Here is a 23,427-nt window from a genome sequence, read left to right as displayed (position 1 = left end):
ATTCTCCTGATTTAAGTACGCTCCCCAAAATTGACACTGTAAAGCCATAAAAAGAGGCAGAAAACCCACTTACCCATGACCCTGGTGAAGTGGGGAACAAATTCTCATCCTTTATTCCTCATCACAGGCTACAGAGCCAGCATCTACCCCAAAAGCAGAGCCCTAAAACCTTACATTGCCTTATATTGCCTTCAGGCTCAATAAATCACCAAAAATTCAGTGCAGCTGCGCTGGGTGTGAGCTTGGAGACTGAAAAAAATCCCAAACCCAAGCTAATAAGCTCCAACCCCCATGTGCTTCACCCCCAAGGTGAGCTTTGGGCTGGCTGATTTCTCCTGAAAAAAAGGTTGTTAAGGTGATGGCCAGCAAAATGCACGTGTGAAGCTTTCAAAAAACCCTCCAAACCCTCTGTTTTCCCGAAAAAGAAAAAAAAAAAAAAAAAAAAAAAAAAAGAAAGAAAAAGGAAAAAAGAAAAAAGAAAGGAGCTGGGGGAGGCAGGGAGGGTGGGGTGTGAAAAGGGGGGGTGGTTGGCAGCTATTTCTGCTGGGTGTCAGCACCCACTGACAGCAGTTGGGTGATGCTGTGCCTGGGTGCCAGCATCCCCGAGAACATGGCCAGGTTCTGGGGGGTGGGGAGTATTTTTATACACCGAATCCACCTGGATTTCACCATTTGATTTCAACAAGGGTGGCTTGTGTTTTTGGGTGCAAAGCTTGGGAGCTGGGGGGGGCAGCAATACCCACCCCTTGGGGGCTGCGCTGAGGGGCTCCCAGGACCCCTTCGTCCTCCTTATCCACACTGCACAGGTCTCTGGAAGTTCTTTCTCCTTCCCAAGGGGTTACTATTTGGGTTTTTTTCCTGAATTTCTGGGACTTGGAGGCAGAGGCAAGCAAACGCAACGTTGTGTAACGTTTTGCTCAAAAAGCTTCTTAAACAGCCACATATTTCTATTGGATTTCCCTGGTCCTTGGCTGCTGATTACTGAAGTATTTATATATAAATAGAAGCTGTCTTCCCCCCCAATCTGCTCCTTTCTCCTAATTAACTTGGGGTTGCTTTCATCAGGCTGGGTTTTGGGGGTCAACCCACAAAATCTTCAGCTCCTGGAATGATACTTAAGTTTTTTGTTTGTTTTTTTGTTTTGCTTTGTTTTGTTGTTGGTTTGGTTTTTTCACCTGATCCAGAGCCCTCCCAGCACCTGAAGGCTTGGAAATTAAAAAAAAAAACCAAACTGGAAATTAAAAAAAAAAAACCAAACCCAAAACAACACATTTCCAAACTTTAAATGCTCAGTATCAGCCCCAGCATCCTCCCCATCCCCCTGACCCCTGCTTGGGGGAGTGCTCAGACACAATTTCTCCATCACACCTTTCTCCACCCTCACCAAGCTTGCCCCTAATTTATGGAGAGTCTCCATTTGGTAATTATTTTAATCATTATTACTCATCTTTCCCTTTCTTCAACACCACCCCCCCCCCCTTCAATACTTTGTCCTGGGCCTGTCAATCACTTTAATAGCTGTTTACAACCTATCATCAAGTCTTGCATAACATCCACATGACTTCTCTCCCATGCCTCTGGCACCCAAAACCTGCCCCCCAGCTCTATTTTGGGAGCCATGAAACCCACGGTATCAACCAGCAACAGCCCCCCCCTCCTCCTCCTCCTCCAGAGATGGGGAAAATCACAGGGGAAAAAATATACCCCCTCCAGCAAAATAATAGTGTGGTTCATATAACCTGAACCCCACACACACATTCTACTCCTCGGGGTGGGTTTTTGGGGGAGAGGAGTGGTGTGGGTGGGTGCTGACCCCATCCCCAGCATCGCAGAGAGATGTTGATAATTTATTGGGGGAAATCAAGAGCAAGAGGCATCTGGACCACTTGGGGGTGCTCTGGACCATTTTGGGGATGGTCTCAGGGTGCATTGGGTGGGTTCTGCCCCTCTTCTCAGCATTGTGGGAAGATGTTCCTAAATTTATTTGGAGAGATCAGGAGCGAGACGGATCTGGACTGCTTTGGAGATGCTCCTGGGGTGCATTGGGTGGGTGCTGACCCTTTCCTCAGCATCATGGGGAGATGCTGTTAAATATATTTGGAGAGCTCAGGAGTAAGAGGCATCCGGACCACTTTGGGGATGCTCTTGGGGTGCAGCATCAGCCTCTGCCCCTTGAAACAGTGATGGTGGGGGACACACAAAGCATGGCAAATGCTGTTAAAAAGCAGATTTTACAGCAAATTTCCAGCACTCTGTTGGCAGGTGGATGGGGGCAGAGGCGTGATGGGTGCTGGAAGGGCTGCCAGCCCTTTTCGGCAGGCGATGGCTGGGCTGTGGGGAGGAGAACGATGACATATGATGGCTCTTTTTTAAGCTTTTCCATCCTCCCCCTTCTCCTGCAGGTTTCATAACCCTTCAAAGCAAGAAAAACTCTGGTACTTGCTGGCTATCAAGACTCCTCATTGAGCAGAAGCCTTGGTCTGGCCAAAAGGGATGTTTGGCAGCAAAATCTGGCAGAAGCATGTGTCGAGGCAGGAGGTGACACTGAGGGGTCCCACCCCTGGGACCTCCAAGAGCAGCCCCAGGGGTGCAGTTTGGCACCAGTTTGGCTGGTTTTCTTCCACTTTGGTTGTTTCTCTCCCCAAAATCTCTCCTCAGCATCAATGGCAGCGATGATAATGCCGAGGCTGGGAAACCTCTCCCTGGGTATAAATATTTATTTACAGTGTGGAAAAGGGGTTTATTTATTTAAGCTCTGGCTGACAACTGTATCCAAACTAATTTCTCTTAATAAGGCATTTTTTGTCACGCTGGCAACAGCCTCAGAGCACCCTTGGTTAAGGAAATGACTGAAATGGGTGAGAATACCATCAGATGCAAAAAATGTATCATCTGGGCAGTTTTTTAGTAGGTGGCCCCTTCACTGGCTGGGATGGGGGGGAAGTGATGGGGACAGCAGAGTTCTCCATTCCAGGCTGCTTTCCTAAAGTGGAAAAATTTGGAAAGGGAGAGGATTAGAAGGGAATTACCAAGCCCAGCCCTTCCCTGCTGAGGTGGCAGAGGTGAGGAGATGAGATGGAAACAGTCCCTCTGCTCTGGCTCAGAGGGGGCAAATTGGGCTGTAACTGCTTATTTTTTAAAAATATATACGTGTGTGCTTCCTCTCCTATGAGGACAGACTCAGGGACTTGGTGTTGTTCAGGCTGGAGAAGAGAAGGCTGCAATGGGGAGACCTTGGAGTACCTTCCAGTGCCTGAAGGGGCTCCAGGAAAGCTGGGGAGGGACTTGGGACAAGGGCCTGGAGGGATGGGATGAGAGGGAATGGCTTGGAATTGGGAGAGGGGAGATTGAGGTTGGAGATGGGGAAGAAATTGTTTGGGGTGAGGGTGCTGAGCCCCTGTCCCAGGTTTCCCAGAGAAGCTGTGGCTGCCCCATCCCTGGCAGTGTTGAAGGTTGGATGGGGCTTGGAGCAACCTGGGCTGGTGGGAGGTGTCCCTGAACATGGCAGGGTGGGACTGGGTGAGCTTTACTCTAGGGTTCTGTGATTCTATGATCAGCTCCCAAAATTCTGTGCAATTCAGGGTTTGCAAAAGAAAACCCCCAGGACCTGAAGGAAGCTCATTTCCCTCCAAAATTCAGATCATGGAAACATTAGAGACTCATAGATCTTAATTTACCCAATAAATTAGGATGGGATTCCTTTTTGGAGGGGATTTTTTTTCAGTCAGACATCCAACTGGAATGGTCCCAGGGAAGTGTGGGTGGAGCAGCTCTCCACCTCCATCAGAAATAGCCATTAGGGACAGCAAGAAGCAGGATCTGGGGAAGATCCCCTGTCCCCTGCCCCTCTGCAGCAACCATGCAACCCCAGCAGGACCCACGAAGGAGCAGCTCACCAGGGGAAGGTAGTCCATCTTCTCATTCTCGCCCTCAGAGCTGGCCTCACCCACTCTGCTTGGAGATTTACTCATGAACCTTTTGGCAGCTCGAGTAAGCAGCCTGGTTTTATTGAAGGTCAGCCTGCAGGTAGGACAAGAAAGTGGCCACCACCTCATGACACCCATTCTTCCCTGCAAAAACCATCCCTGGTCTCCAGACCCTGGCATCAAGCTGGGTTCTGGCTCCTCTGCCCCCGGTTTGTGTTCTCATTGGACTCAAGGAGGTGCAAGGCCTCTGCTAAGGTCAGAGGAACATGGAGCGGGCCCATACCTTGCAGCAAAGAGGCTCTTGATGGATTTTGGCACTTCTGCAGAGGCAGAGAGTGGGAGGTGTCCCTGCCCATGGCAGGGGGGTTCGAACTGGATGATCTTAAGGATCCCTTCCAACCTTGAAAATTCTATGATTCTAAGAAGGACACAAAGCCCCAGGCTATCTTACTCATACCGTAAAATCCATTGTCTTCATTCTGGCTGCAAGTTGACTGGGGATGTCCAGGGGAAAATCCATGATGTCTTCTGATCTCTGAACTCAGTCTACGCTGTCTGCCTTGCTTGGATGCTGCCTCTTGGCAAGAGAGAAGGGAATCAGCAGTGTGAGAGGCACTGGCACACACACCCCAGCAACGAGACCCACAGACAAGAGCTTGGGCATTTCTGGGCACCCAGAGACCTAAGAGGAGACCTCTTGCCTGGCCATGGGGAAGAACTTCTGGCCACCATGAGCAGCAGGCATGCTGTCAGGCTAAGCCATGGCCTTGGGTGAACAGGTCAGGTGCCCAACTGAGCTGTGGATTGGTCAGGTTTGCCCTGAGCAAGGTTTCTTGGGTAAGACTCTCTCTCCCAGGATGTTCCATCCCTCAGCCAGCCCTATGGTACCTGTGTGGGTGTACTCAACAACAGTAGGCAGGTAGGTGTTGGTGCTCAGGTCCACTGGCATGAACACTGTGTACTTGCTGATGATGTTTCAGGCCTTGCTGGTGTGGACAGTGTTGAGCTGGTACCGGCGCCCAGACCCTGCCATGGGACAAACACCAGGGCTGGAGTCCACCATGGCCCCTGTCTGGCCCAGGTTGCCCAGAGAAGTTGTGAAAGTCCCATCCCTGGCAGTGCTGAAGGCCAGTTTGGATGGGGCTTGGAGCAACATGGCATAGTGGAGGTGCCCCTATTGGAACTTGATGATCTTTGAGGTCCCTCCCAACCCAACAAGTCTGGGATGATATTTCTCCACTGCTTGCCCTTGTACAGAGCTGCTGAAGCTGCTGAGAAGCCCACCCCAGCTAGGAGCTGCCCATACCATGCTCGATGTCACACTCCTTCTCAGCGAGCTGCTCAAAGTCCCGGATGACTGACTTGGCTGCCAGGTGGTGGAAGGTCTCATTCCACAGGTCTTTGTCACCATCTACCTGGCTCTCTCGCTCTTGGAAAAGAGGGTGGATATCAAAGGTGACCTCCCACTGCACAGGTTCGTTGTTCCTCAGCCCTTTCACCATCACCTTGCAGAAGGTCCTGGGAGAACAGGAAGAGCCATGGGAAGCACTGAAGTCTAAGTCCTGGGGTTCCCAGTCAGAGGAGGTCTCTGTTTCAAATGTGAAGGGAGGGTGCTGGGCAGAGTCTGCAGAGAGGGGAGAGGTGGAGAATTAATCCCATCCCTGGGAACTGAATTCCCCACCGCCACCATGAAACTGCGATTAGAAGAAAAGGTGTGGAGAGCACCTTCCAGTGCCTGAAGGGGCTCCAGGAAAGCTGGTGAGGAAGTTGGGACAGGGGGAGATTGAGGTTGGAGATGGGGAAGAAATTCTTTGGGGTGAGGGTGCTGAGCCCCTGTCCCAGGTTTCCCAGAGAAGATGTGGCTGCCCCATCCCTGGCAGTGTTGAAGGTTGGATGGGGCTGGGAGCACTCTGGGCTGGTGGGAGGTGTCCCTACCCACAGCAATGGGATGGGACTAAATGGTGATTCTATGTTAATCAACACTTGACAAATGCCATATAGTGGCACCAAACACAACCCACACCTTCAAACCCCACCACAGATGGTGACTCCAGCCATGCCACCCTCTCTGCCCAGTTACCCAGCTCCCCGGGGCTTCAGCTGTCCGATGAAGACCTCAGGCCAGTGCTAGCATCCAGTGGTCCCAAGACCCTTCTTGGAGGTGCCACGGGGGACTTGGTGTGGTGGCAGAAGGACACACAGCTGTGGTGGAGCAAGGATGGCCGCTGAGCACCAGCACCACGGATCCTGGTGGCAGAGCCAAGTGAGGTGGCTGGCAAGGGCTGAGAGAAGAGCAAAGGTGAGGGCTGCATGGACCTGCTGGGTCCCTTCTGATCCCATCTCCTCCCTGCCCCGTCCCAGTGGGAGATGCACCAGCAGATCCCTCTCCTCCCAACATAGCCGGGTGTCCCCAAGGGACCCTAGCCTCAGGGGCTTTTTCCCCAGACAGGCAGAAGGTGAGAGATGAGTTTCATTCCTCCAGACATTTTAATGACTTCACTTGGGTATCAAAGGAAAGAAGAGAGACAGGAAGATCAAGAACCAGTTGCTTAGTAACGGGAGGAGAGAGGCGCAGGGGATGGGGAGAAGGGAATTTTTATCTTTTCTTTTCTCTCTCATTTTTTTTTTTTTTTTTTTTTTTTTTTTTTTTTTTTTTAATTATTATTATTACTAAACAGTTTCTCCACTTTCAGGAGACATGATTTTCAGCCCCCTCCACCATCTCCTGTGCCAGGTGTTCTGCTACATGGCTGGCAGAGCCACTGAGCTCCGACTGTTCCTGTCCCTGTCCCCAAGGGCTGGGGGAAGGTCTCCCTAAAAGGGACAGCCTCTCTCTCTGTTCCTAGCACAACACCAGCAAGGGGCATAGATGGTAGAAAGGGGTGGATCTCAGTGATGGATGGAGAGATGTTTTCTCTGGGTGGCAGGTGAGATTGTGGCCTCCATCACCCCTGAATTTTTAATGCTCTATGAAACCACCAGCAGAAATGGGAGGCAGGCAGCTCCAGGAGCTACTTACCAAGCTAAGACTGAGCTATTAAGAGCAGATTTAGTCACAGAAGCCACCTTCCCATTCCAAACCTGCTCCTCTCCTGTCCCAGTCCTCCACCCAGCCAGAGGAAGCTGGTCAGAAACAGAGCCCAGAATTTAAGTTGCCCATTGTGGGCTCTGACCTTTCCATCCCACCACAGTGAGTGTGAAGATGAGCTGAGGGCTTACACCCCTGAAAATGTCAAGCCCTGGAGGCTTGCCTGGGAGCTGGGAGAGCAGCTGGGAGCCCTCCCATCAAGGGGGATAGCAACACCAGGCTGCAATTCATGAAGAGCAAGCTCATAGGTTGCTGCTCCCACAAGAATGGGGTTGGTTCCCTCCCTGCCATGGTGCTGAGCATCCCATGGGCAGGAGGATGCTCTGTGGACATTCAGGATGCAGTCAAAGTCAAAGGATCCCTAAAACCCACCACTGGTTGCCCTTCCTCAAGTGATGTTCTTCAGCACCCTCAGTGCTGCAGTGGGAGGGTCCAGTTGTCACCTTCCCTGGGGAACTCTGGTCCTCCTTCCCCTTACCCCCACCTCATCTCCAGCCCCCAGCCCCCTCCCCCCAGACTGATCTCTAACCCACAGCAGAGGAGAAACCAAAGCCCCAGACATCCCTGCTCTGGGTTTCCATGGGAACAAAAGTGCTGCTGATTCTCCCAGCACTGCAGATGCTGATTGCAGAGCAGAGCACCCTGGCAATGCCAAGGATGGGAGAAAACCATCCCTACCCTTTCACTCTCTGCAACTTCCTGAGAGGAGGTTGGAGCCAAGGGGAGGTTGGGCTCTGCTCCTGAGAAACAAATGACAGGACAAGAAGAAGTGCCCTCAAGTTGCCCAAGGTTTAGGTTGCCCAAGGGAGGTTTAGGTTGGAGCCTGAGGATAATTTCTTCCTGGAAAGGGTTGTCAGGGCCTGGCCCAGGCTGCCCAAGGCAGGGATTGGGTCCCCATCCCTGGAGAGGTTTCAAAGCTCTGGAGATGTGGAGCTGAGGGACATGGGGTAGTGGTGGCCTTGGCAGTGCTGGCAGAATAGTTGGACCTGATGACCTTAAATGTATTTTCCAACCAAAACAATGTGATGATTCCATGATTCTGTAAATGAGGACCAGACTCTTTCCCTTGTCCACCTGAGCTTTTCCTGCTGCAGGATGCTGGCCTCTGCATGTAGACAAAGCCTCTCTGGGAGGGCGGGGGTCACATACCTGGATATCCACCTGCCAGGGCTCAGGGCTGAGCTGCTGCAGGTCCTGTCGCTGGGTTTTCTGGAGGGGATTTTTCACCAGGTCAGTGCGAGGATCACTGTCCGTGGGCACCTTTTTGAGAGGCTTGTGGTCAATGATTTGGGTTGTGCTGTAAGCCCTTCTCCTGGAGGAAGCCTTCACCTCCATTCCTGCAGGGTGGGAGAGAGGATTAACTCCACTCTGGAGAGGAACCAGACAGCACCACCCTCCCTTAGCTCCCTGTGGGTCCTCCCAGGGCTGAGGCAGCCACACTCAGTCCTGCTTGATTTTAAGCAAAGCAACTAAACCACGAAAGGAAATAATAAATAAAAAAAAAAAAATCCTACACCCAAAACTCCTGGGCATGTCAGGAGAGTAGACTGGGGAGGTTTTGTCTGAGCAGTTTTCAGACAGAAAAAGCCTGACTGCATTTCCCCAAACCTCCCTGGAGGAGACAAAAGGTTTACTAATTAAATTTCATTAGTGCAGACATTCTCCTGTCAGAGTGAGAGTAAAATTTCATTTGGGGAGGCACGATTCTGCATCACTTCTGACAAGGTTGAGGGGATGAGCAGTATCTCTGAGCATAGTGCAGAACATCCCCTGGGTTACAGAGGTTTCCTTGCAACATGGAAATGCCACCAGATCTGTGTGCCACCAGCCACTTTGTACTGCCTGTTGCTGACACAAACACCAGCAGAATGCAATAAGGAGGGGTGACACCCTGGGGACAGGGCTTTGGAGCCATTTCTCCCCATCTCCTGGTCTTGAAATGCAATGTCAGGGCTTGCAGGAAAGTGACTGCTTGGATGGACAGTGTAGCTGGGCCACCATCCCTTTGCTAATCCTTACCCACACACCACCTTGGGAAGTTTGTAAATTGTGGCCAAATCTAGAGCTGCTTTGAAAATTTCCAAGGAAAGCAGTTCTCCAGGGCTTCAGTCAATTTCCTGACAGGTTTGCATAAAGCATCCCGACCAAACAGACTTACTGAAGCCTCAGGAGATCCATCATCCCTCCAGCAAACCCCTCTGGCTCTCCATAGAGGTACAGACAAAGAGGGTTTGTTGTCAGATGAGCAAATTGACAGAGGAGCTTGATCAGAAAGATCAGAGAATCCCACCCACGCTTGTACAGAGGCAATTCTCATGAGTGTCTGTGTCTGATTCTCCCCCAGGTTCTCTGCCAACCACCAGGTGATGGGGGCCATGCTCAGCAGGACAGTAGCTTTCCCCATCTCTGGAGTGGTTCCAGCTCTCCCCATCTGCTCCCTCCTCCTGGGAGTGAAAGAAAACAGAGCTGCCCGACTCCTGGGACCTCATCATGCTGTGACGTTGCCTCTTGTCCTGGGGGAAAAGAGGCAAAGCAGGTCCCACCACTGCCTCCAGCAGCCAGCAACCCAGCCACAAGCCACTGCTTGGGTACTGAGCTCCTACTGCTCCCCAACATCTCACCTACCGTCTCCCTCAAGGCAAGACAGCAAGAGACACCTCCTGACCATGCACAAAGAGCCAAGAGGATGGCTTGAGCCCTGAGCCAGCCCCACCAGCATGGACTCACAGATCGGGGATTGGAAATGTATGAGGAAGTGTCACAGATGATGCTGTAGCTGACCAGGTGGTCACCAGGGAAGAGACAACTGGTGCTGATGGGAGAAACCAAGACCTCGGTGCTCTCAGGGAAGACCCACTCCACAGACACATCACTCAGGACTGGTGCCATTGCTTTCTTCAGAGATTTGATCATCTGAGGCAAACAGCAGAGGGGAGAAGTTAAGCAGTGGGCATTGGGGGGAAAGGGAAAAATTTACCAAATTAATCCATCAGTTGATTCCTACCCTTTCCTGACCTTTTACTGCCCTCTTCTAGGCTCCCATCCCAGCACCCTAGCCCCTGGGCAGTTATGCCAAGGGCAGCAGAGCAAACATTGTAGAATTATTGAGGTTGGAAAGGACCCTTAAGACCATAGAATCATGGAATGGGTTGGGTGGAAAGGACCTTAAAGACCACCTAGTTCCAACCCCCACACAGACACACACCCCCAGCTCTGCTATTTTTGCCACTGATCCTGGCTGGCCCAAGCCACTGCAGGAGGTCAGCAATGCTCTGCCAGCTACACATGCAGAGAGCACTAATATCCATGACTATCTCATGGACAAGCCCACCAGGAGCCATGTCCAAAAGCTTCTCTGCCCACCAGGGGAAGAGAACACCAGGTCTAGAGGCAGAACAGCTCACACCTTCTCTATTTTTCACTGCTTGTTCAGGAAGATGTACCAGGCTGTGTTTCATAAGGCCATTAACTGATGCCTCAGACTGCAGAAGGCTCTGAGCTGCACAGCCTGCAAAGCTCTTTATTAATAGCTCTCTCTCTAAAAAAAAAAAAATCAAACCAAAACAAAAAAAACCCCAGCAATGAACCTCTCTTCACCATCTTTGCTTTTAATTTACATCAGAAATGCTGATGCTGTTCTGTCCTAGAGCAGTTTTTGTGTGCTCCAGGTTCCTGCAGAGGGGGGGTGGGGGTGTTAGTGCTCAACTCTTTCTTTTGAGATCAAGGCACCAGCTTTTTCTGAGATATTTAGGAGCTAAAGACCCAAATTCTCTCTGGGTTTAATCATCCAGTGGAAGACAGGCACAGAGCCTTTGAGGCAAAGGGGTTGATTCAGTCTTGGTGGGAATGAAGAGCTCCCTCCCTTTCCTTTCAAGTTGGCTTAATAGGCAAATCTCTGGCAGCCTTCTCCTCTTCCCTCAAACCCTGGGAGCTTCTTGCCTGAGCGGGGCTGAGCCTGACTTCAAAACTAATTGGCTGCTTGGATGGTGGCTCCTCTGCCCTCGCTCTTTCATCCCCTCCTGCTCGCTGAGTGGGAGTTGGAAAAGCAGCAACCTGAGATAGAGAAGATTGGTTTGCTGAGGCTTGACCTCCCCCCCTCGGCTGAGAGAGTTGGGGGTGTGCAGCCTGGAGAAGAGAAGGAACTGAGAAGACCTCAGAGCACCCTCCAGTGCCTGAAGGGGCAGGGGAGGGGTTTTGCACCAGAAAGGATAGTGACAGAGCAAGGGGCAATGGTTTTAAACTGAAAGAGGAGAGATTGAGGAGAGTTTTTTGGAAAAAAGCCAACCAACTTCACCATGAGGGTAGTAAGACACAGGGAACAGGTTGCCAAAGGAGCTTGTTGATGCCCCCTCCCTGGCAGTGTTGAAGGCTGGATGAAGCCTTCTGCAACCCTAACCCATTCTATGATTCTATGAACTGGAGCATCCTCAGAGACCTCAGCATGGACCCTACCTTGGGCTGCAATCTCTCGCCTTCCACCAGGAACTCAGCGATGCCCCTGGAGACACCAGGCAGCCCCCCAACCAGTCTCCTGCAGGCATTGGGCCCAATGCCAAAGCTGTAGCACCTGCAAAGGGACAGGGAGAGTCAGGACCAGGGGGTGAAGTCATCCCAACCACATGCAGCTCACCCACTCCCTGCAGGCAGAGTAAAACCCCTGTCTTGCTTTATCCCACTGCTAGGAGGTTCTGCAGCATGCCTGGAAGAAAATAAATCAGCTCCTCCTCTTTTAGGTGGCTCACAGCAAGATCAGGAATGGGCTGGGAAGAGGAATAGATGGACAATTGATCTGGAGAAGGCTGCAATGGGAAGAGATCTTAGAGCACCTTCCAGTGCCTGAAGGAGCTCCAGGAAAGCCAAGAAGGGATTTAGGAGAAGAGCCTGGAGGGATGGGATCTGGGGAATGGCTTTGAACTGGGAGGGAGGGGGTGTTTAAGGTTGGACACTGGGAAGGAATTCTTTGGTGTGAGGATTCTGAGCCCCCTGCCCAGGTTTCCCAGAGAAGCTGTGGCTGCCCCATCCCTGGCAGTGTTGAAGGTTGGATGGGGCTCAGAGCAACCTGGGCTGGTGGGAGGTGCTCCCCAGGTGGAACTGGATGAGCTTTAAAACCCCTTCCAACCCAAACCCTTCTGTGTGATTCTGTGACCCCCCTCTGTTTGACCTCAAATCCCATTCCTGAAGAGCAGCCTTCAGCTGGGAGGCTCAGGGGCTTCCCAGCAGGACCCCAAGCCCTTGTGTCTGGCTGCTTCACTGCCGATTCACCTCCTTTCCCTGATGAGTGTGTGTGGTCAATAGCACTAAAACTACCGTAATTACCTCTGCTCACAATTAAAATAAAGGTTTTCTGAAGGAAAGAGGAATCAGCCAGGAGAGGCTGGGTTTGGGCTCAGTGAGTCAGGGTTAGGTTTGGGCTGAAGGCTGGAAACCCAGAGCTGAACTGGGTGGGGATGGATAGAGTAGGAAGGCAGGAGGGATGGACTTGGAGATGGGGATGTGTAGTGAAATGAGGCAACCAGGTGCCACTAATTGCCAGGTAGTGGGCATGAGCTTGTGTTAAGCCCACCTGTGCCTGATTAGGGCGGGCCCTACTGCGCATGAGCAGGATTAGGGGGCCAATAAAGGTCACTCCTGAGGAAGCTGGGGAAGAGGCTGCCCATTTCTGGAGCAATAGCACCAATCTAGGCTCCTCAGCCCTGAGGGCAATAGACTCGGATCACTATTCGTGAGTCTCTGCTGAAACACCTGGTTGGACCTTGGAGCGCCGTGCCCTAAAAGAGGTTCGTCTTGCTACAGGGATGGGTGGGATACAGTGTTCAGTCAGTGTAGCAGACACCTGGGGAAGAAACCACCTTGGGCAGCAAGCTGCATCTGCAGGAGGGGCTTTCCTCTTAGAGGTTTTTTAATCCATGTCTGGCTGCAAATCTTAGGTCGGCCTCACAGCTTCTTAAATCAGTCTCTGCTCTCCTTTTGAGGCAGAGGCCATTCATGCACCTTGGCTGAGCCCTGCCCTCTAGGGACGCCTGAGACCGTGCTTCAACTCTGGCTGCATGCTCTGTCAGAGCAAGGGAAGTGTTCCCTGTACAACTGGGCAGCAGTTAAACCCTCATTTAATTAAAAAAAAAAAACAAACAAAAAAAAAAAACAAAACAAACAAACAAAAGAAAAAAATCCCAAAGACACAGGAGCTTCTTCGGTAAGCGTTGAAGTCTGAAGGATGGAAGAGGAATCAAATTTTCTTACATTTTCCTGCTGTTTCATGCCCCTTAGAGAGGCAGAGGAGAAACAAGAGCAGGCTATCCTCAGGCTGGGAGCTTGATTCACAAATTAGCTGCTTTCTACATTGCTCGCTTTCAGCTTATTCAATTCTGAGCAGTCCCATCCTGGAAGCAGCTGGGGCCGGACCCAGATGTACTTTAAAAAAAAAAAGAAAAGAAAGGAAAAAAAACCCAAAAACGGCAACCCGGCAAGGAAGATTGTTGGTGTGTCAATCTCCCCTAGCAGGAAGCATCAGACAAGAGCCTGTGAAGTTGTCAGCCCAATTATCCCGCTTTTGATTGTTTAAAAAGCATCTGAACTTCTGGGATCTGTTCCAAATGCTTTGAGGTTCTCCTGTGGCTCATCCCAGCAATCTCTCATTGCCTCTGTCTCTGAAGTGGGCAACACCTGCGAGAGGTGGAACCTGGTTTGAGGAGAACATATCCCAGGCTTTCACCTCTGGTACCTGGTGGAGCAGGAGTGGTTCTGCAGCAGCTCCAGGACCTTCCCTGTGTTGCTGATGGCCCCGTCTGTCAGCAGAAAGAGCAGGCGGGGGTGGCCCCTGTGGATGGGCTGTCGAACAACCCACCTCAATGGTGACAAGATGTTGGTGCCACCCATGTCAGCTCGGATCTTCTTGATGCTCTCACAAGCGATGGCCAAGCTCTCCTATCCAAAGGAGCAGCAGAATGGTCAACCTCCACACCAGCACCCTCCCAGCACCCAGGAAATGTGGCTGCCCCTTCACCCACCTCACAGTAAGCCTGGCTGGAAGGAAAGAGGGTCTTGAAAGTAGAGCCAAACCCAATGATGTTGAAGAGACATGCTGGCATCAGGCTCTTAAGGATGACCAACAGAGCATCCTGGAGGGTGGAAAGCAAGCAGACATCAGGCACACCAAGTCCCTCACCAGCTGCTTGAGTAAGAGCTCTTCCCAGACCCTGCCATGATGCCTTATTCCTACCTGCATTTTAACAACAAAACTGCTTCTTTCCCATGATTTCCTGCAATGAGAAAGCACTGTACATCACTCTGCTCTTTACAAAGACCCCTAACAAGCCCTGAAACAGTGAGGAGAACGGGGAGCCTCCAAAAAAACCCCAACCAACCAAAGAAACCCGACCAAACAAAAGAGCTGACCAAATTTTTTTTTTGGACGGGGGGGGGGGGCTGGTTTTTGGTTTGGTTTGGTATTTTTCCTGTGATTAAATTTGTGCTTGCAGTAGAGTCCTGCAGCATGGAGCTGGTGGGTGAGAAGCAGAGTGTGAAATTGAGAAGTGTGACATGCAATGCATCTCAATGTCTAAACCTGCAGAAAATAAACAAACAGCTTCAAGTTACACAGAATCAGAAACCTCCCCCATCCCAAATTCTCTTTTATTCATAGCTGGCATCAATTAAAATAACCAGGAGAGACAGTCCTCAGCTATTTTCTTTACCAGAGGTAAAGAAACCAGAGGTGGTTATCTAACTTGTCTATTCCTGGACTTTACATAAGGTAAGAGCAATTTAAATTGTCTCAGACACAGAATCATAGAACGGTTTGGGTTGGAGGGACCTTAAAGATCAACCAGTGCCACCTCTGCCATGGTCAGGGACACCTCTCACCAGCCAGGGTGCTCCAAGCCCCATCCAACCTTCAACACTGCCAGGGATGGGGCAGCCACAGCTTCTCTGGGAAACCTGGTCTCACCACCATTTTTGTAAAAGAGTTCTTATTTCTAGTGTAAACCTGCTCTCTTTCAGTCCAAAGCCTCTTGTTCTGTCACAACAGACCCTACTAAAAAGTGTCTCCCTTTCTTTCATGTAAACCTCCTTTAAGCACTGGAATTTCACAAGAAGGTCTCCCAGGAGCCTTGCTTCCTCCCTCCCTCCTCCTCCCTCCCTCCTCCTCCTTCCTCTTCCAAATTTCTGGTAAAGTGGGCATCTGATGCCTGCTTCCTGTTCCATCCAGGAGAAAAGTTTCTTCTGGTGGTAAATATTGATCTTGCTACATTCAATATCTATACATCAGTTCCATCAGGAGAGACATTTGCCTCTGGAAAAGGCAATTCCCAGTTATCAGTCTTGTTTTGCGAGGGAGTCTACCCAAGTGGACCAGGTACCTCCTCTGAAATCTCTAATATCTCCCTCCAGAGTATTTTTCCAGGATGAGAACAGCCTTTTCCCTGTTTTTACAGCCTTCCTGCAGGTGGGAGACCCAGTTTAGGACTTCCCAGATAAGAGCTCTGTTCCTGCAAGGTTTCCATCCCCACAGGACAAACCAGACCCCTGCAAGGCTGCAGAGATTGTGGGTGCCCAAACCCAACAAAGCAAAAATTTGTCCTGGGGCAGAGATGCCTCTTGATCCCCAAGCTCCAAAACATGCTTAGGGAATGGGAAATCTCCAGGAATCAGAGATAACCCAGATGTTTGGTGTCTGCCGGGACAGGACAGGACCTGTTGCAGCCATCCCTGGGCTCCCCACATCCCGATTCTTGCTGCTGGAGGTGGCTGTCCTCTGGCAGTTTCCATGGAAACCAGAGAGAGATGGGTGAAGGGCTGAAAAATGCTCCCAGCCGCTCACCCTGGGTGCTGAGTCCTGCAGCCCTAGCCAGGGAAGCATTTGGATCTAAATCTGGGTGGCACTCACGTTAGGAAAAAGCATAGGAAGGATACCTGGGGACACACCAGCTCAGTGAATCTCTCCAGCATTCAAATGTAACTGAACTCCTCAGGTGAAGCCCATCTCCATGATTCCCTCGCTGTCCTCAGGGATGAATTCACGACCTCCTCTCAGGTGGACACAATATTCATCAAGCTATCAGAACTTACCTGGCCCCAAAAATCAAGCCAAGAACCTTCCAAAAGAGCTCTTGCCACCTCGTCTCACTATAACTTGCCAGCTGGCAGGTGTCAGAGAGCAACCTGGCCTCCAAAGAACATTAGGCAGGGAAAATTATAATCACTGGAGTGATTCCCTCTTTGATGCACAGAGCAGTCCCCAAACAGGGGGAGACACGGGCTCAGGACAGGAACCCCTTCAGATCCTTGGGCAGCAGCACAAAGCCAAGCCCAGCTCTTGTGGGCAAAAGTAGAGCTGGGTGAGAGTCATATCTGACTGGGGAACTTCAGACCCACAAAATATCATGACAAGGCCTTTCCACAGCCCTTTTATTTATCCAGAGGTCTCAGCACACCTCTCCTAATCCTCCACCAGACTGCTGGTGTGCATTTGTGTTTGAAAAATGGATGCACCATGTTCAAAAGACTTCTGTCCCCAAAATGGTCTCTGTGTCACCCTGAACTGTCCCTGGCAGCTCCCTGAAGGCTTCCCACCAGGCAGCAATTGCCCTGAGCCCTCCTGGAGACAGGAAGAACATGGATAAGGGGTGCAGAAGATGAGCAAGCCAGGAAAGAAAACACTTTTGTATCTGATGTGCTGATGGGAAGAAGAGAAGAGAACAGGGGAGAGTCAGCTTCACTGCAGGTACCTAACAAACCCCACCAATGGAGATGACTAAAACTCCAACATATAATTACCCCCCATCTCTTCATACTGAGCACTCATCAGCACTCAGCAATCCCTACTGCTCTCTCAAATTCATCTCTTGTTGGCAGAAGGGATGTGTGGTACCTTGACACGGTTGATGTTCATGCCACTCATGCTCCTGCTGCGGTCTACCAGGAAGATAAATTCTCCTTGGGCTTTCTGGAGGTCTGTCTGGAAGGTCATCAAGTCAGGGCAGAAGTTAAGCATGATGACAGGGTGGTGGGGGATGTCCTTGTTCAGCCGCTTCCGGATGATTTCTGTCTGCAAGAAAGGAGCTTGAGAGGTTGAATTTTTTGTCCCTTTTCCATTGTAGGGGGATCAAAGCAGGGCTACCAGCCCAAAGATGTAAGTGTGTGGCCTTTTGTCCCAGCCTCAGGGGTGAGAACACCTGTGCTGGGCCGTGGGTTGTTCTGTCCACACCCCCTCTGGAGATGCTCCTAGGGGGAAGGGGATGTCTGTCCCCTCCCAGTCACCCTCACACTTTGCCCAGGGGAAAAAGGGTTGCAAAAAACCTAAACCAGAGACCTCTGCACACACAAATGGAAGGCTGGAGAAGAAATGAAAAAAAAAGATCTGGCCCTGCCTGGCCCTGATTCTCCAAATATTTCCTTAGATCCCTCCCCAAAATGTGACTCACACTTGAGCACCACACTGGAGGTTTTGTCCACGGTGGTTCAATAATCAAATGCCAGACACTGCCCTCAGCATGCTGCATTCACTGCTTCCATTCCTTCTTGCCACCTCTGGTGTGCTTTTTTTTTTCTTTCTTTCTTTTTTTTTCTGCCCGTTTCTTTCATCATTTTTCTTTGTAGGGATTGAAGCAATTTGCAAAGCTGATGGGGTCACTCAGGACATGGTGTGGTAGGAACCCCTGTGATAAATGTCTCTGCACTGCACGTGGCTCTAATGGCTCTCTGCCTTCTACCTCAGTTTATTTCAAGGCTACGTCTCCATTTAAAATGTGATTTTCCTTTTCTCCCCCCTTTCAAAAGCTGCTGTTTCTTTGCTGGTTTCACCAGGAATAAACCAGACCCCAGCTAACCAGGCTTGCTTTCTCCAGCCATGTGGCATGTTCCTCCATCTACAAGCTAACAACTAACTTTTATTTTATGTAACTCTATGAACTCAAGTGACCCTATGGATCAACACACGCTCAGGGTCTCCACTTTGGGTTGAACTGCCTGAGTGCTGCTTCTCTGACCCCTGTGGAAAGACAGTTTCCATCTTGGGAACCAGCACCTTGCTGGCCCCCAGCTCTCCCTCATCCTCCCACATTTCATCCTGATGCTTCAGAATATAAATTCATCCACCCTCTCCCAGCCTGGAGAAGAGAGGGTTGCAATGGGGAGACCTTAGAGTACCTTCCAGTGCCTGAAGGAGCTCCAGGAAAGCTGGAGAGGGATTTTGGACAAGGGCCTGGAGGGATGGGATGAGGGAGAATGGCTTTGAACTGGGAGAGGGGAGATTGAGGTTGGACATTGGGAAGAAATTCTTTGGGGTGAGTGTGCTGAGCCCCTGGCCCAGGTTTCCCAGAGAAGCTGTGGCTGCCCCATCCCTGGCAGTGTTGAAGGTTGGATGGGGCTTGGAGAAACCTGAGCTGGTGGGAGGTGTCCCTGCCCATGGCAGGGGGTAACACTGGATGAACTTTAAGGTTCCTTCAAACCTAAAGAAGTCTGGGATTCTGTGAAATCCAAGGGCTTTTTTAACCGTCATTTTCCCCCAGCCACATGACATTATCTTGTTCAACATCTTTCCCAGTGTAGGTGTTTATCACAGCATCCTTGCTGCCTCTGGCCAAGGGCCGAATTGTGGCCCTGCACCTACCCACAAATTCCCCTGGGGTGTTCCTGGGGACTCAAGACATAAAACCCCAAGATAAGCCCATAAGCTGGATTTCCCACTGACTTCAGAGGGAATTTTACAGCAAACAGCTGTTTGCTGGGAGCTTCTGCTGCAGGTCAGCCAGAAGAGCAAACATCTCACCCATCTCCTCCCCTCCATTCCTCTCCACTCATTAACCAATTACAGTAACCTCATCCAATCGTGTTGACCAGGAGTTGATTCCATTCATCCCCCCACCCAGGCACCCAAGGCTTTTTGCATAACAAACTGAGGGATGAGAATGAGTTACCACTTCCTGCTGAAATCTCTGGGCTCATTCACTTTGCCCCATGCCCTGCTCTGAGCAGCAGCACTTTCAACCCACCCCAGATATTCAGGGCATTTTTTTCTCTGCTTCTCCCTTCTCCATGCAGTTGCTTCCCAGTTCTCCTGGGGCACCAAGGTGGGTTTCCTGTAGGGAAATTGTTCTGGAATGATCCCTCCCCCTCCCTGACAATTTGTTGTGCTAAAAACACAGAAATAATTAGAGAGCCATCTGAGCTGCAGTGTGGGAGTTTCGTTTCGTTCCACCTGCTGAACACAATGAAGGGAAATGTTTGCCATGCACAGTCCTCATCCCAGCCAGAGAAACCAAAGGGGAAAGAAAGAGGAAGAGGGTTGGTGTGTCTCTGGTGAGAGGAGGAATCTCCAGATTCCTCAGCAGCACAGGGAGGCACCTCGGCAGCAGGTTTGGGGTGGCTGACAAGCAGGGGACCAGGCTGAGACACCTGGAGAAGGAGTTTAAGGGGAAACCAGCATCTCTGGTGGACAATGAGAACAGGGGTGAACGTGCACAGGGAGCTGGGGTGACACGTGTGCCTTAGGTGGAGATGCCCACCCTGGATACTCTGGCCAGTCCACTCCACCATCCCAGCCATACTGGTGTGGCAGTTCTGAGTTCACTCATCACTCCCAGATCACTGACAGACAAGGTGCAAACCCCAGAGCAGATATTTTTCTATTTGCTAATCAGCAGAACAAAGAGAAGTTTCTCCTGACTTGCCTTCAGCTCAGCTCATTATGCTAAGTAAAATGACTTATTTCTCTGACAGCTATCCAGAAACAGTAAACATTTACTGAGCGATTAAAATAATATTTTATCCTATGTCACTGCAATAATTATAATACCCTTACTGCTCAAACAATGCACCTATCTAATTATGCTATGCTAGACTAGCACTAATTATACACACACATAACCATCTCAGAGCTTCTTCCATTCTCACTGCAGAATTTTCCCCTCTCCCTCCACCAAAACCCCTCTCCAAGGGAGGATGAGGCAGAGCTGACTGGGCCACTGTAACATCTGGTACTGGAAGAGAGCAAGCAGTCCCTGGCACAGCTCCAGTCCTGAGGAAAGCCTCAGCTCACTCCCGCAGCTTTTGCTTTCTCACCTTTTTCTCAGTGCTGGGGTCCTTCTTAGTGGCTTTAATGAAGTCATTCTTCCCCTTCAGGTGGCGCTCATACTCTGCAGGGGTCATGTCACCTTCTTCCATTAAGATGTGAGGCATGTGGGGTTCTGGAAATGCAAGAGTGAAGAAAAACAGCCTCACCTAAAGCTGAATTTTGCAAAAAGCTACCATCAGCTGTGAGAACAGCTTTGAGCATCATGTGTGATCTTGAGAGGGTCCAGAACTGCCTCCAGCCTCATCCCAACCATATTTGCAAAACCAGAGCTGATCCATCCCTGTGGTGGAGGGTTTCAGGAAGGGACAGAGAAGAAGCAGAGCCCACCTACCACTTGGATGGATCAAGATCTCCACGGGCCTGTCAAAGGTGTGTTTGTTGGCCAGGGTGATGATGATGCTCTTGGCAGAGTGAGCAGAGGGGTCAGCATCTGCTCAGAGCTCATGTGTGGGGCTCTCAACGCCTGCCCAGAGAAACTAAGTTGCAAGTTAGGGACAGAAGCAAGGTGGCAAAGGAAGCACATTCATCACATTAACATCATCACAGTCCTGGTAAATCCAGCCCAGCACTATTAACTTGCCAAGAGACTCCTGGCTTGAGCACACAGAGAGGGAGGAAGAGGGTAGACATTGCCCTGAGGAAGGGATCAGAGAATCACTGAACTGGTTCGTTGGAAAAGACCTTTAAGATCATCAAATCCAATAGTTAACCCACCACTGCCAAGGCCACCACTGCCCCATGTCCCTCAGCACCACATCTCCAGGGCTCTGAAACCCCTCCAGGGATGATGAGGACTCCAGCCCTGCCGTGGGCAGCCTGTGCCAGGGCCTGACAACCCTTTCCAGGAAGAAATCGTTCCCCAGCTCCAACTTAAACCTCCCCTGGCACAACTTGAGGTTGGCTCCTCTTGTCCCATACCTTGTTCCTTGGGAGCAGAGCCCAACCCCCCCTGGCTCCAGCCTCCTCTTAGGCAGTTGCAAAGAGCCAGAAGGTCTCCCCTCAGCCTCCTTTGCTCCAGGCTCATCACTCACAGCTCCCTCAGCTGCTCCTCACAAGTTCTCCAGACCTTCTTCTTGTGCTCCAGACCCTTCCCCAGCTTCGTTGCCCTTCTCTGGACACACTCCAGCCCCTCAGTGTCCTTCTAGTCCTGACCCCAGGATTTGAGGTGCAGCCTCAGCAGTGCTGATCCCTGCCCTGGTCCTGCTGGCCACACCAGCCTGGAACAGCAGGACAGTCCTCTCCCACCTGCCAGCAGACAGGGTCCACGGATCTCCAGGTGGAAGCTGAACTCGTACTCAAAGGGGTTGGTAGCCTCGTTCTCCAGCAGCTGAGCCAGGCAGAATCTGCTCCCTTTCTCTGGGCTCCCTGATCCCCAGTGGTGTTTGTTGCTGTTGGTGAGATGAACCCCAGTCAGCACCCTGCACGTTTTATAGACCTCCTGCTCTGCCAGTCCTGCATCTTCCCCCCCCCCCTGACCCCAGACCAATCCCAGTGATTTCTCATACATTGGGAGCTAGTGGCTGGAAAAACTGCTGGTGTTCTCCAGGCTGGGCTGGAGGATCCTGGGGACACACACAGCTGGCAGTATGACCCTCATAGCCCCACTGGGCAGTGTCTGCAGCTCAGAAGAGGTGCTGATGAAGATTGAGATGCTTTCCAAGGGAGGAATCATGCCCAGGTTAGCCACAAAAAAAATCCTCTCCAAGTCCTCATCCATCATGATCCTTCCTGTATGGAGAGATGACCACACCAGAGAGATGTGGTGTCACAATTGCAGGAAATGCTCCTCCCCAGGCCTCCTCCATCAACCCCAGCTCTGGATCAAATCCTCAAACCAGTCCTCACTGCAGACATTTATGTAGAGAGCCTCAGCCCTCTGCTCCACCCTTTTGGCCATCCAGTGCTTTCCAGAATGTTTTCCAGAACACTGGGACATGAGCACAACCCAAGTCTCAGCCTTTCATGAGGAGGCTCCCTGATGCTCTCCTGTTCAACTGTCAGCCACCCCTTGCCACCTCCTCATCTGTCTTTCCCCTCATGCACCAAATCACCCCCTGACTCCCTCACCTCTTCCATCCCGAGTTTTTCCATCATGGAGGCTGCATCCATCACCACACACATCATCCATTTTGGCTTTGTCTTTGATCTGCACCGTGATGGCACGTTGGGACACGGCTGCCTCGAACCCCACGACAGTGGTGCCCTCATCCAAGGGGTAGATGAAGAGACCTGCCAGACAGATGGGATTTAGTAACACCAAGGACTTGCTTGGACCACCAGCCAGGACAGCAGAGGTCAGCTCCCTCTTGGCCCTCCCATGAGTCCTCCCGGGATATTTCACATAAAAAATTATTTTCCTGGACCACTGAGGGTACGAAGAGGGACACAATAGAATCTCAGACTCGTTTGGGTTGGAGGGACCTTAAAGATCATCCAGCCCCAGCCTGCCCACTGTAGTTGCTCCAAGCCCCATCCAACCTGGCCTCCAACACTGCCAGGGATGGGGCTGCCACGGCTTTTCTGGGAAACCTGAGCCAGGGTCCAACCTCAATCTCCCCTCTCCCAGTTTCAAGCCATCACCCCTTGTCCTATGGCTCCATGCCCTTGCCAAGAGTCCTTTGACTACTCCTCCAGTGAGTATCTCAAGGTTTAAGGCAGGGAGAGAAACCAAATACTTCCAAACCCATGTCTCTAGAGCCCTCATGGTCGTTCTTATAGTGGGAGCTTCACCCCTCAAAACTTGCCTTCAAAAGCTTGGGCTTCTGGGTTGCAGTAGCTGAGCAAGGCTGTCATCCCAAAGGCATAGCCATGGATGCAAGACGTCACCTCTGAGGCAGTGAGGGGAACCGAGGAGAGGGTGGTCTGGTTAATAAGCCCTGGCATCTTCTTGGGGGTCTGGTGGTGATGGTGGGGTCAGCCAAAGTGAGCTGGAGAGAGGTGGAAGGGCTAGAATGGATGAGGAACCCCAAGCACCCAAAATACTTCCCTTCCCCCACCACCTCATTTGGGCTTCTGCAGCACCGAGGACAGAAAAGTGACTGAGGTACCTGGGCTTGACAAATCTACTGGTGGAGCTGGAGATGGAGACAATACCCTGTTGGGAAGACTCAAAGCAACCTCTTGCTGGTACAAAGGAGAGGGCTCGGATTAAACCTGCCTGGTGGGGACAGGCAGCCCTAGGGGTCAGCACTGCAGTGGTGGATCATGCACCTCACCAGCTCCTGCACCAATCTGCTCCTTGAGCTTGGGCAGAATAGATCAACACTTCTTTTTTTCTGGCCCTCCTGAGTCTCATTATCCCTCAAACTGACAAGTTTCTCCAGGATAAGACCACAGCC

The 23,427-nt window shown here is 51.1% G+C and overlaps 1 protein-coding gene across 1 annotated transcript; it reads right to left on the bottom strand.

Moving 5' to 3' along the window:
• Window positions 1–534: 534 nt before the first annotated feature.
• VWA5B1 (von Willebrand factor A domain containing 5B1) lies at window positions 535–22,972 on the bottom strand. The gene is given in 20 exon segments (XM_071767228.1): window positions 535–621; window positions 3,897–4,020; window positions 4,210–4,264; window positions 4,378–4,503; window positions 4,815–4,952; window positions 5,233–5,550; window positions 6,007–6,208; window positions 8,164–8,351; window positions 9,305–9,527; window positions 9,742–9,927; window positions 11,467–11,581; window positions 13,736–13,938; window positions 14,022–14,132; window positions 16,886–17,062; window positions 20,077–20,201; window positions 20,421–20,552; window positions 21,335–21,477; window positions 21,595–21,817; window positions 22,157–22,318; window positions 22,834–22,972. Coding segments are annotated over 20 exon segments (3,177 nt in total).
• Window positions 22,973–23,427: the final 455 nt, after the last annotated feature.

Source organism: Heliangelus exortis, chromosome 23 (genome assembly GCF_036169615.1).
Source record: "Heliangelus exortis chromosome 23, bHelExo1.hap1, whole genome shotgun sequence".
Lineage (NCBI taxonomy): Eukaryota > Metazoa > Chordata > Aves > Apodiformes > Trochilidae > Heliangelus > Heliangelus exortis.
This window is presented reverse-complemented; position numbering and strand designations above follow the sequence as displayed.